The 11,509-nt window shown below is 34.5% G+C and overlaps 1 protein-coding gene across 3 annotated transcripts; it reads left to right on the forward strand.

Moving 5' to 3' along the window:
• Nucleotides 1-1,110: 1,110 nt before the first annotated feature.
• Nucleotides 1,111-11,017, forward strand: LOC109506279 (ras-related protein RABC1). Of its 3 annotated transcripts, XR_003801830.2 has the most exons (8): nucleotides 1,111-1,306; nucleotides 1,411-1,586; nucleotides 3,372-3,440; nucleotides 5,881-5,946; nucleotides 8,704-8,825; nucleotides 8,997-9,125; nucleotides 9,661-9,724; nucleotides 10,719-11,017. XR_003801830.2 is itself a non-coding variant. In XM_019852840.3 (7 exons), the coding sequence occupies exons 2-7, from the start codon at nucleotides 1,454-1,456 to the stop codon at nucleotides 10,824-10,826; spliced, it is 627 nt and encodes a 208-aa protein (XP_019708399.1). In that variant the 5' UTR covers nucleotides 1,111-1,306; nucleotides 1,411-1,453; the 3' UTR covers nucleotides 10,827-11,017. The 3 variants fall into 3 exon arrangements, 2 of the variants coding, with proteins under 2 accessions (XP_019708399.1, XP_019708400.1); XM_019852840.3 differs by lacking the exon at nucleotides 9,661-9,724; XM_019852841.3 differs by lacking the exons at nucleotides 5,881-5,946; nucleotides 9,661-9,724.
• The last annotated feature ends 492 nt before the right edge of the window (nucleotides 11,018-11,509 follow it).

Here is an 11,509-nt window from a genome sequence, read left to right on the forward strand (position 1 = left end):
GAACCTTAAAGCCCAAATATGTCCTAGGCCGAGAGGCCTTCGTAAAAAGAATTGGGCCATCGCTATTACAACTTTGGCCTGCTCGTACAACCATCACAGGCACAATTCTATGGAGATGGCCTACGTCCCACCATCCAAGGTGTTGCTGCCAATCGCTTCGAGAGTAATTCTTTGTGCAAGACCTACGATGATATTAGAGCACATTGCATGTTTAGATGGGATAAATATTTAATATCGTTTAATTTTTTTCTCTAATTTTCAATGATAAAAATATTTTTTCTTCATAAAATAAAAAAAAATAGTATTATTACTTCCTAATATCTTGTTTGATTTTTTATGAATATATATATGACATCTTGAATGATATATATATTTTTCTATATCTTTATAATATTCTGAGCCATATATATAATTTTTTGATATTTTGTATAACTTTCTGTGAAAATATATGATATCTTGAATAATATATATGACTTCATGTGAATATATATGATATCTTGAATTATATATATAGCTTCCTAATATCTTATCTGACTTTCTGCGAATATATATAATATATTAAATAATATATATAATTTTTTATAAATATATATAATATTTTAAATAATATATATAATTTTTTAATATCTTATATGACTTTTTGAATAATGTATATAACTTCTTGATGTCTTATATGATTTCTTTGTCTCTTATATATTATTCAAAATATCATATACAGTGATATAAAATTATATATATTGATAAAAAATTATATAAAATATTAAAAAATTATATATATTATTTAAAATATTATATATATATTTAAAAAATTATATATATTGTTCAAAATATCATATATATTCATAAAAAATAATACAAAATATTACGGAGCCATATATACCGTTCAGAATATCATAAATATATAGGGAGTCATATATAGGATATCATATATATTTATAAAAAATTATATAAAATATTAAAAAATAATAATACTATTTTTTATTTTATTTTATAAAAAAAAAATATTTTTATCATAAAAATTTAAAAAATAATATTAAATATCTATTCTACCATTAAACGTATTATATACTCAATATAATTATACGGTGCGCTCCACGCTGATTTTATTGCGACGCGCGCGGTGCGCAAAAGACCCCTCTACGGCTCCACCATCTCTCCTTTTCTTGACTTCGGCGCGAAGCTTTTCTTTCCACCCCGCGATTTCTCCCACTCCGTCGTCTCGAATTCTCCGACGTTTTTTGTGTAGTAGAATCGAAACCCCAGATCTCTATCTCCTGGTCCTCCGACGACGACTACGATCTCCAAGGTATCATCTTTTCTTAGGGCTTGAATCCCTATATTGGCGTTCTTGTTCTATCTATATATTATTGCGGGCTTTCCCTAATTGTTTTCGTTTTGCCCCTATTTTAGCGTTTTTATGGTCTAGGAACGGGAAAACATAATTGGATCAGAAATGACTGCTATTAGTCAAGCGGAATTCGATTATTTGTTCAAGTTGTTGCTGATCGGCGATTCTGGGGTGGGGAAGAGCAGTCTTTTATTGAGTTTTACTACCGATTCCTTCGAAGATCTGTCCCCCACGATTGGTGCGTGCGCTAATTCTATAAATGTGATCTCGATCAACTTTTAAATTGAAAGAATGCTTTTATATTTGATTACCATTGAGGCGAACTGCATATTGTGTGACAATTATGCATATGACAAGAAGGGGTAAAAGATGATTTTTTTTGGATTCTGGGATTTGATAGATACTTTTTTCTTGGCTGCTAAAATGGTGTAGTCGACTACTTATTTTGCTAAACTTGTTCATAATTAAAGGATGGAAAACATGCCCCTAATTTCACATTTACTACACTAATGTATACTCACGTGGGAAAGAATTAGTACTTTAATTTGACACATTCCAATTATTTTTAACATGTAATGGTTCCCAGTAACGAGGGACTGGAAAAGGATCTAGAGCAGAATATCGCATGAATCAATGTTTTCAAGAAAACATGAAAGAGGAGACAGTTAACTGTGTGACTGCAAGAATTGAGTGACTGCAAAATGATTTCTATTTGTAATCTAAATAAATTCTGATGTAGACTTGCAGAATAATGGGTCGGCGATACCAGCTGCACAGCAACAATAATCTTGGCATTACTATTTAAAAGCACTAGTTTGTAGAAAATGGCAAGTGCTCTGAAATCATAACCCATGTTTATTTTTACATTGAGACCTTAAGTTTGCCAGAAAGTCAAATTTAAAGAGGCAATATTGTTGGCAGTGGCCCTTCTCAGATTTAAGTAACATAGAAAGAGAATATATATATATATGTTGCCAGAAAGTCAAATTTAAAGAGGCAATATTGTTGGCAGTGGCCCTTCTCGGATTTAAGTAACATAGAAAGAGAACAAATATATATATATATATAGAAGCTATGAGAATCAAAATCACACTCATTGGAACAATTGATACTTGTGCCTTCAGTAAACCAAAGTAAAATACCATCTACATTCTTCCCTATCTGTGCAGATAATCTTTAGTTCTAGAAAAAACTTCGAGGTTTGCCTGTTAGTTGTGAAGTATAGGTAAGTAGGTTTCATGGTGTGTCCTCTTTTATGACTGCTGCTTTGTTAAATTTCTTTGCACTGCTTCATATAGGGTTGAAATGGCATTGATAGCAGGCCTCTAAAGTCCGAACACTTGCAAAATCTGTTGGATCATACCTTGATTTATATGATTCATTTTATACAGTTCCAATAAGGCCTTGCTTACTAAGGTTAAATTGAGTTGGCTGGGTATTTGATATGTTCAATTGAACTCCTTTTGTTGTAAGCTAAAGCAATGTTGGTATAAAATGAGACAGGATTTAAGTAAAAAACTGAATTTGAGGCAGTACTCTCCATATCTTGGATTATAACACTTGAAGTGTTGCAAGCTTCCATAGACTATGGTTTAAATGAAAGATATTTGTAAATCCATCAAGAAAGAGAGATCATTTGTATAATTAAGCCTTTTTCATCACCTTGTTTTTAGGTCAGTGATACAGATTAATTCTTTCAAGGGAATCTTTTTAATGCTCAAAATTCTTGAGGTCTCATACTTTATGAGAAGAAATTATGCTTCTATAAGATTCATTTATTTCTTTGGTCTTGCTTTGTTGTACCTATCATTTCAACCTCTTCTTCTTCTTCTTCTTTAAAGGATGGAAACTAAACTTTATTTAGTGAATGGACTTAGATTCTTTTGTTAGTAAGTACTCATGAACATCATCTTCATGATATGCATATATTTCCAATGAGATGCCTTTTATGCAAGTTTCTCACAATGTTATATACTGTTGAATGATTGAATCCTTTCGTTCACATTCTTTTTCTTCTATTTAGGTGTTGATTTTAAGGTAAAGATGGTTAACATTGGAGGGAAAAGATTGAAGCTTGCAATCTGGGATACAGGTGCTTACTGTGTTCTTATTTTCCCATGAGATATTAAATATTGAAACTGGCAACTATCATTGTTCTTGGTTATATCCTCCATTCCTTAAATTGATCATTTAATATTTATTCTACATGCAGTTAGAGTACCCTCAACTTCATTCCACTCTCTCTCCTCTGTTTCTTAAAGTGTGGCTGTACGAGGATTTCAGTTTAAAGGTTAAATAAGTCTCCAGATTGTCTAGAATTGTAAGATAATAATATACAGGATTAGAATGTTCATAAACATTCCATAACATTATGAGAATCATAAGTTCATGATGATTGTTTTAACCTTTTGGGTTGGCATTCATGAACCTGATTTTGGCAATGTTACTGCAAGCTTTCCAAATTATTCTCTAACTTCCAGCCATGCTTCTTACATCTTCTGATCTTCTTTCCTAAAACATCATCAATAATTCCATTTCCTCTCCTTATTGAGACCACACTAGATCTTTGCTGCATACATCCCGACCAGGTCAATCAGCTTATAATCTCTCCCTCAATCATCTTGTGTTTATTCCCCAACGCTTACAGTTGTATGCATTACAACTTAGTCTCCTGGAAAGAAAGCTGTGTAATCATATTTTACTGTAATGAAGCAAATCTCTTGAGGAAGATACTTGTTTTCTTGTATCTATTGCTAACAATACTTGCAAGATTCATTTGGTTCATTTAATGTAAGAATCCTTATTGTATAGCAAAATGTCTCCAACCTACAAACTAAATTTCAAAGAATCTGATAAACTTTGTCATTCTCTTGCTACCCCTAACCAACTAAACTACCAAAAGTATGTAGTAGACATTCTGCATAAGAAATACAGGGTACATAATGAGGAGATATTGTGGCCTAAATAGTTAGGAAACAGTACGGCTGGACATAGGATCCCTCTGCATTTAGATGTTGATGGAATCTGATTTATTGTGTTACAACTATAACTGCTTGAGTATCAATCTTTCTGTACAATTAGTATGATTTTAGATCCACAAGCAATAGCTTTTAACTCTTTTTTGTCAGAATGACTACAGCCTCATAGGATGAAAAAAATAACATATCAGGAAGGATATCATAACCCTGAAGAAATGGACAAAATGTGATAATGTTGTAAGAATTTTCATGTTACATGATCACAAATCTAATATTTGGCTTCCTTTATGGTTGCTTAAAGAAACTCAAAATACATTGTTGCATTTATATAACAAATATGATGCAGTGAGCGTTCAGTATCACCTCTTATACATGGGCTTAACATGATTTTCAATCATACATATTCTTTCACTGATTCCTGTAATGATTTCTTTTGCTGCATGTTTGTTGCATTTTCTTCATGTGATGTAAGGTGTATGACATTATGAATCTGATATGGTCCCCCGTAGAGAGAGAGAGAGAGGAGGCGACTGCCTTGAGTATGTCCTAGGTCTGGAAGAAATTATACATCATTATTCTGGAAAAAAAAAAAAGTAATGATTCTTTCATAGATGGGAGAACATTCACATGGAATTTATTAATATTTATAATTTTTCAATGGCCTCTTAAATAATAGAAATTTGACAATGCCCATGCACTCAAGGTTTCCCACTTTCCATAATTGCCTCTTTCTATTTCATAGTTCTACTGGTCATATTATTGGAGACAAAAAGTCTAAACTAAAATTATAAAAAATTGATTAGGCTCTTACAATTCCAGTTTAAGGAGGCAGGAAGTAGGCAGTGTGCATGAACCTTCTTTTTATCAATATTGGAGACAAAAAGTCTAAACTAAAATTAACTAAAAAGTAAACCATTTGATTAGGCTTTTACAATTGCAGTTTAAGGAGGCAGGAAGTAGGCACTGCGCATGAATCTTTTGTTTATCAATACGTTAGGTGGTAAGTTATCAGGCAAAATGATTTTGCCAACAGAGGCTTAATGCTTTCTACCTTCTTGAATAATCATCATTTTATACAGCCAGCAGTATGCTCTCTTTTGCTTTCATTTTTTATGTCGGTAATGCAGCATTTCATGTCGTGCCATTTATGATGGCATATATTATTTTTAATACAACATGTTACATGTATAAACACTAAGTCATTATCTTCGCTAAAAGATCACTCCTTTTAATTTTAGGCTTTTTAATACAGCCTATTAGGGGTTATGTGTACCTTCTCATCTTATATTTCTAACATCTTATCAAGTTTCTGTTTCACAGAGAATTATATGTCTAAAAGCTGATGCTTCCTCTTATGAACTGGATTGTTCATGCAATTTCTGTTAGTCAGAAAGTTTTATTGTTGTTATTGGATTAAGACCTATCTTTTTAACTGTAGTGGTAACTTATGTATGTATTCTGTGGGAATATGTATGTCTTTTTCTGGTGTCATATAATCATTCAAATATGTAGATGTAATGAAATGTTGACACTGAGGATAACTTTATCATGCAGCTGGACAAGAGAGATTCAGAACTTTAACGAGTTCGTATTATAGGGGAGCACAGGGGATTATATTGGGTATGCAAGTTCCTAGCTTTCCCCCTCTTTGCGGTAGAAGAAAAATGTTGGCTGTTAATATTGTTGTTTTGAGATGGCAACAAAGAAAACATGTATTTCTGCTTATCACATGTAATATGCTGGGATTTTAAACTTGGTATGTTTTCAGTCTAAATCCAAAGCATTGGAAAAAATTTGGTGTTGAAGCATTATATTCTTTTTTTGACTGAGATGCATTCTCTAGTCTAATGATTCCATTACACATTTGTGGCCATTGATCAAAGGAGTTGGTTGTATTTAGTATAGTGATACTTTGGTAATGCATGACATTCCAATTCAGATGTATCAATTTATGCCTTATTAATTGGAGTATTCTAAATAAGGTGATGCACCCACTCAAGACTATGGACACTCTTTCTCATGTCCCCAAGTGTTTCTGTTTGCTTGTTAACTAAATAGTCTTTAGTTGCTAGAATAAGGGATTGAAAATCTCTGGAAATGTATTTTTTGCAAATAATTGTTTTGCAGGAGAGACAGAATTTGGATAAAGAATTTCCATGTACGATGGAAGAAATGAACATTCCAGTTTTTGGAAAAGCACCAGAAAATGAATACTTAACAGTTTAAGAGAGTGGCGGGATTGCCTGAGTTGGTACTTCCTGCCCCCGGTCTGATTTTCAGCCAGTCATCCACCCTATTCTAGGAGAGGGAGGGAGAGAGAGAGCTGTTTTAGAGAGTAGAATTTGTTTTATTTTTCTTCGTTCTCTGGGCCACTACCTTTTGAACAAAACAATTAATTTGGAAAATATATTTTCCTTTTTCAAGGAAAAGGTATTTCTTTTCCTTTTCCATTTCCACAAGTTCTTCTACAACAAAATAGACCCTAAGCATCTTTTGCTTATCCTAGACTTTTTATAAAATTGATGCTATGTTACTTGGACCCTTCAGTTTACCCCTTCCGCACCTGGTACATGGACACAAGTATGGCCTTATGGGTAAAAGTAAAACACTGAGGTATGGTTCCCCAAGAAGAAATTCTGAAGATTAGGAGGATCCGACACTTAGACACATTGTTGCCTAAGCATCATACCTAAGTCCATGTAACGTGTAATCAATCATATGATCTCACTCTTAGCTGTGTGTTTTATAAATTCTATCATGTTTCTAAATCTCATAACAGTGCTCTCCTTAGTATAATAAGAGTATTTGTGGATTTGTGCTACCTGCAATAGATGCTTCGCTGGTCTTTCTACATCCTAAAAAAAATTTATTGGACACTTTACCCTTGCACCCAACTTACTCTTTCAATTTTTTGACAACTTGGTCTTGGTTTGGAGTTTGGTCTTGACTATGGCTTTAGGTGTTGTGTAGTGATGATGTGTCAGCCTAACTATAACATAGCATGTAACAGTGACATGCCAATGCTTGTTGCACGTTACATTTTCCCATGCCAATTTCATCGTCGGTAAGGCACCAACATGAGACATGCTATGCATGTCGACTGGCTCTTCAACCTATGATCTCACATTCAAGTATGGTCATAGCTTACCATATATGTTTGCACAGTTGTTCCTGTAGTCATTTGAGGCTTAGAGAGGGATAGTCCTTTTCCTCATAGGAACTCATTTAAATCAGAATATCTTCTGGCCCTGCATTCTGTCAGTCACATATTTATGTTGGGTATTGTAGCAAGGGTTGATGTGCAACCAGGAAAAGAGAAAGAAATCCTCACTTTTCTTTTCTATGTTCCCTTCTTTTCCTATGAACTTCAACCCTCCAACTCATAGGCTATAACGAACACCTTCAATCCTGCTATCCCTGCTATACCCTTGATCATGTAGGAAATGATAGGCAAAAAAGTAGAGGAATGGCTAGCAAGAATGTTGTAAATAAAAAGAAGAGGAAAGGCTTATCGATTGAGATATGCTCCAAGGCATTGTCTTTGGAGAAAGATTCATGTCCACAAGGTGCACAGGTTGCTAGGCAGCTTTCTTCTTAGATACAACTATCCTCGCATGAATTGTGCATGCAATAGATGGTAGTCAAACCTGAACAATACGACAGCAGCCATCCAAAACTTAATACTAATAGTGAGATGGAGGAGTGATGGATCAAAGCTTAGATGCAAATGTAGAGACAGCCATATAAATCAAATAGGACTTTTAAATTTGTTCCTTGGTTTTGGCCCCTCATACAAAGAATGACTAGCCCAAAATTTGTAAAATGGCTAGTTGTCGAGCCAATCAAGTCATAATGGTCAAGACACATATGGTAGTCTCCTTGGTGTAAAAATGGAAAAAATGTGCTAAAATCAACTTAAAAGAACTTGAAATAGATGTGACAAAATTTATAAAAGGTAAGAATTCAGATAAAGCACATGGGCATCCAATACATGCTGAGATCACACACCTACATGTGCAATATCACATTGGACTCATGGCTACATGTGTCTCGCCTCGCCAAGTCATGCCACACCACAGCCACACCTATGGTGACACATCCGAAAATCAAAATTTCTGAAACACACCAAGAAACCTTTACACAGAAAGTGCAAAGATCAGGCGGATTGGAATTTTTTGTTGGGGGGGCGGCATCAATGCAGGGGGTGGTGATAGAGTAAAAAGTGGAAGCAGATCAAGGTGCAACATGTGTGATGGATGTAGACAGATTTTACTGAAAAAAGAAAAGCTTGATTTTGATCTTTATTAGTGCTAGGTTTAAACTGGTAGTGACCTTTCTTCTTTTTTTTTTTTTTTTTTTTGTGATGCATGGCTACAGTTTATGATGTTACAAGGAGGGACACATTCACCAATCTGAAAGATGTATGGGCTAAGGAAATAGAACTCTATTCAACCAATCAAGACTGCATTAAGATGCTTGTAGGAAACAAAGTTGATAAGGTAATTCTGGAATCTACAGTTACTTTGCCCTCATTCTACATGTCATGTTCAATCTGCAGGTTGTTAAGCATAGCGAACATCTGTTATATTATTTTTTTTACTAATGTATTTTCCCCTGCATCATCCTACAAAACTATTTTCAGTTAAACAGTGTAGTTTAAATCTTCTCAGGAAGGACGAAGGGTTGTGACAAAGAAAGAGGGTATTGACTTTGCTAGAGAGTATGGATGCTTATTCTTAGAATGCAGTGCAAAAACTCGAGTTAATGTAGAAAAATGCTTTGAGGAGCTTGTCTTGAAGGTATGTGCAGTTCTGGTATTTCATAGTTGCCCAAGTTTTGGGTAATGATATGACATGTTTTATTTCCCTTTTTTTGTTTAATTTTCAGATTTATTAACTGTATCAGTAGCAAACCTTTTATTTGTATGTTCAAACAAACAAGTTGTTTTTTGGGAGCATGCATGACTAACATAATCTTTTAACTAAGGATTCAGGTTCCAGCAGGATATCCCGCAGGACATCGGGACAGGGTACTATCCCATGTGTCGGGATAGGATCATTCTATTAGTGTTCAGCATCCCGATTGGGACGTCTTGGGACATCCTCTATCCCAAGTGTCGGGACGGAGCGAAATGGTAGTGCGTCCTGTTCCACGGAAAAATCGGGACAGTCCTGTCCCACATGATTTAAAACCTTGCTTTTAACCTTATTTACATTATGCATCACACATTTAATGTCCTCTATATATCCTTCTTCTCTTTTTTCTTTCTTGATCTTGATTGTCAGTTGGTGCAACTCAAAATCAAGACCTTGATGATTTAATGTTTTTGATTAGATCCATTAAGGTGCTTTTTCTTTAGCAAGGAAGAAGAATGCGAGAAGAGGAACAAAACAGTGAGGTATTCACTGTACAAAAGGCATGTCTACAATTGCACTATGCCACTAGACAGATCAGTTTGTTATATGCTTTTTGTGGATTGGGCTTCAGTCCTTCATGTATCGGTCTATGGCTATGTTCTAATTAACCGTAAGACACTCTTTACTGCTGTTATCCTCTGATGAAGTCTTCTTAATCAAAAAGCAATCCAAGAATACCCCAGACAGTAGATGTACACAAAAGCAATTTTATAATGCACTTCATGTCATTCCCAACACATAGGAGTTTGGTATCTTGAACCAGTAGAATTCTTCTGTCTGATCTTTTTTCCCCCTACGAGATGCCAATTTCACTCTTTGATTCCCGCTCCCCCCTCTTTATCAAATAAGATGTTCGTATGTTTGCTGACATGCAATTATTCCCTCTTTAAGAGAATCCATCTTTTGTTCCTTGTAAACTATTGGCTGGTTAATTCGATCATCACTATACCAATGAGATTTGCTTGCAAATAGCCATCTATATGTTGGCTGCAAATAATTTTTCTGTAAAGCCATCTGCTGCTTTGTTTTCTTTCTTCGTCCTTGTTTCAAGCGTCCTAACAAAAGGAAAAACAAAGAGAAAAGGTTGAAAATTTGATCTGGTGCTGATTTCAGCCGCGAGTATTACTAGTACTTACAGAACTTGTTTAACCTTTCCTCTAACCACAGTTTTAAATAACAGACATTATTGCATCTATTTGTGCTTAGCATTATCTTATGAACCTTTTTTATCCAATCATTGCTGAAGCATTTGCCTTCTGTCAGATCTATTGATCTTTGATCATGCAATCTCTGGTTTGGGTGATATGTGTGACTTGGCAAACTGCTCCTTAAACATCCTGGAATATGAGGACCCGTTAATTAGTTTGCTGCCTTAATTCATTGAAGCTTTCATGCAAATTTATATCAGACTACTTTCTTGAAAAACTACTTGCCTTCTGTCAAAAGACTAATAATCGTTTACCTCTTGTTATGCAGATCTTGGAAACACCAAGCCTCTTGGCTGCAGGTTCAACTGGTGTGAAGAAAAACATTTTCACGCAGAAACCACCACAAGCTGATGAATATACTAGTACCTGTTGCTGACTGTAGTTTTTGGTGGAATATGCCATAAATTTCTAAAGGTTATAATTTCATGATGGTTGGGTGCTAATAATGGTGGTGCTCAGTAGTGGCCATGGTTGTGATCTATTCATTCTCAATTCAGTTATTCATGAATATTAATGCAGCTAATTTAACATGCTGGCCCCAATAGACCATCTTTCTTCTTTGCCCAACTATAGCTACTTTGTGGGCTAAACGCTAGCGATGCTCCTTTTTTTTTATTTTTTATTTTTAACACAAGCAATTGATGTTTCTAGTAGCAATACTAATATATCCTATCAATATCAAGTTATTGGCCATGTATTGGAGAATCTGTATTCAAGGACAAAATATACTGGGTGAGAGAGAACTGGATGTTTGAACTGTCAACCAAATGTCAATTTGTTGGCACGTCATTAACAGTACTGGTTGGGAAAAAAAAAGAGCTCTTGGATACATGTTTACGTTACTCGCAAGAAATCAAATTTGTGGGCATTCTGTTTGGAACGTTGAGAGTCAAACATTGAAATAAGCACTTATTCATCTAAACCACATTTTGTCCCGGGGACCTTTTTCTTTTTTTTTTCTTTTTTTTTCTTTTTTTTTTTTTTTTTAATGCCGAATGACTGCAAGCCCTTTATCTAATTACTTGCATTAAAACTTATTGATTTTGGTGGCTTTCAGTC

The sequence above is a fragment of the Elaeis guineensis genome, chromosome 9 (genome assembly GCF_000442705.2).
Source record: "Elaeis guineensis isolate ETL-2024a chromosome 9, EG11, whole genome shotgun sequence".
Classification (NCBI taxonomy): Eukaryota; Viridiplantae; Streptophyta; class Magnoliopsida; order Arecales; family Arecaceae; genus Elaeis; species Elaeis guineensis.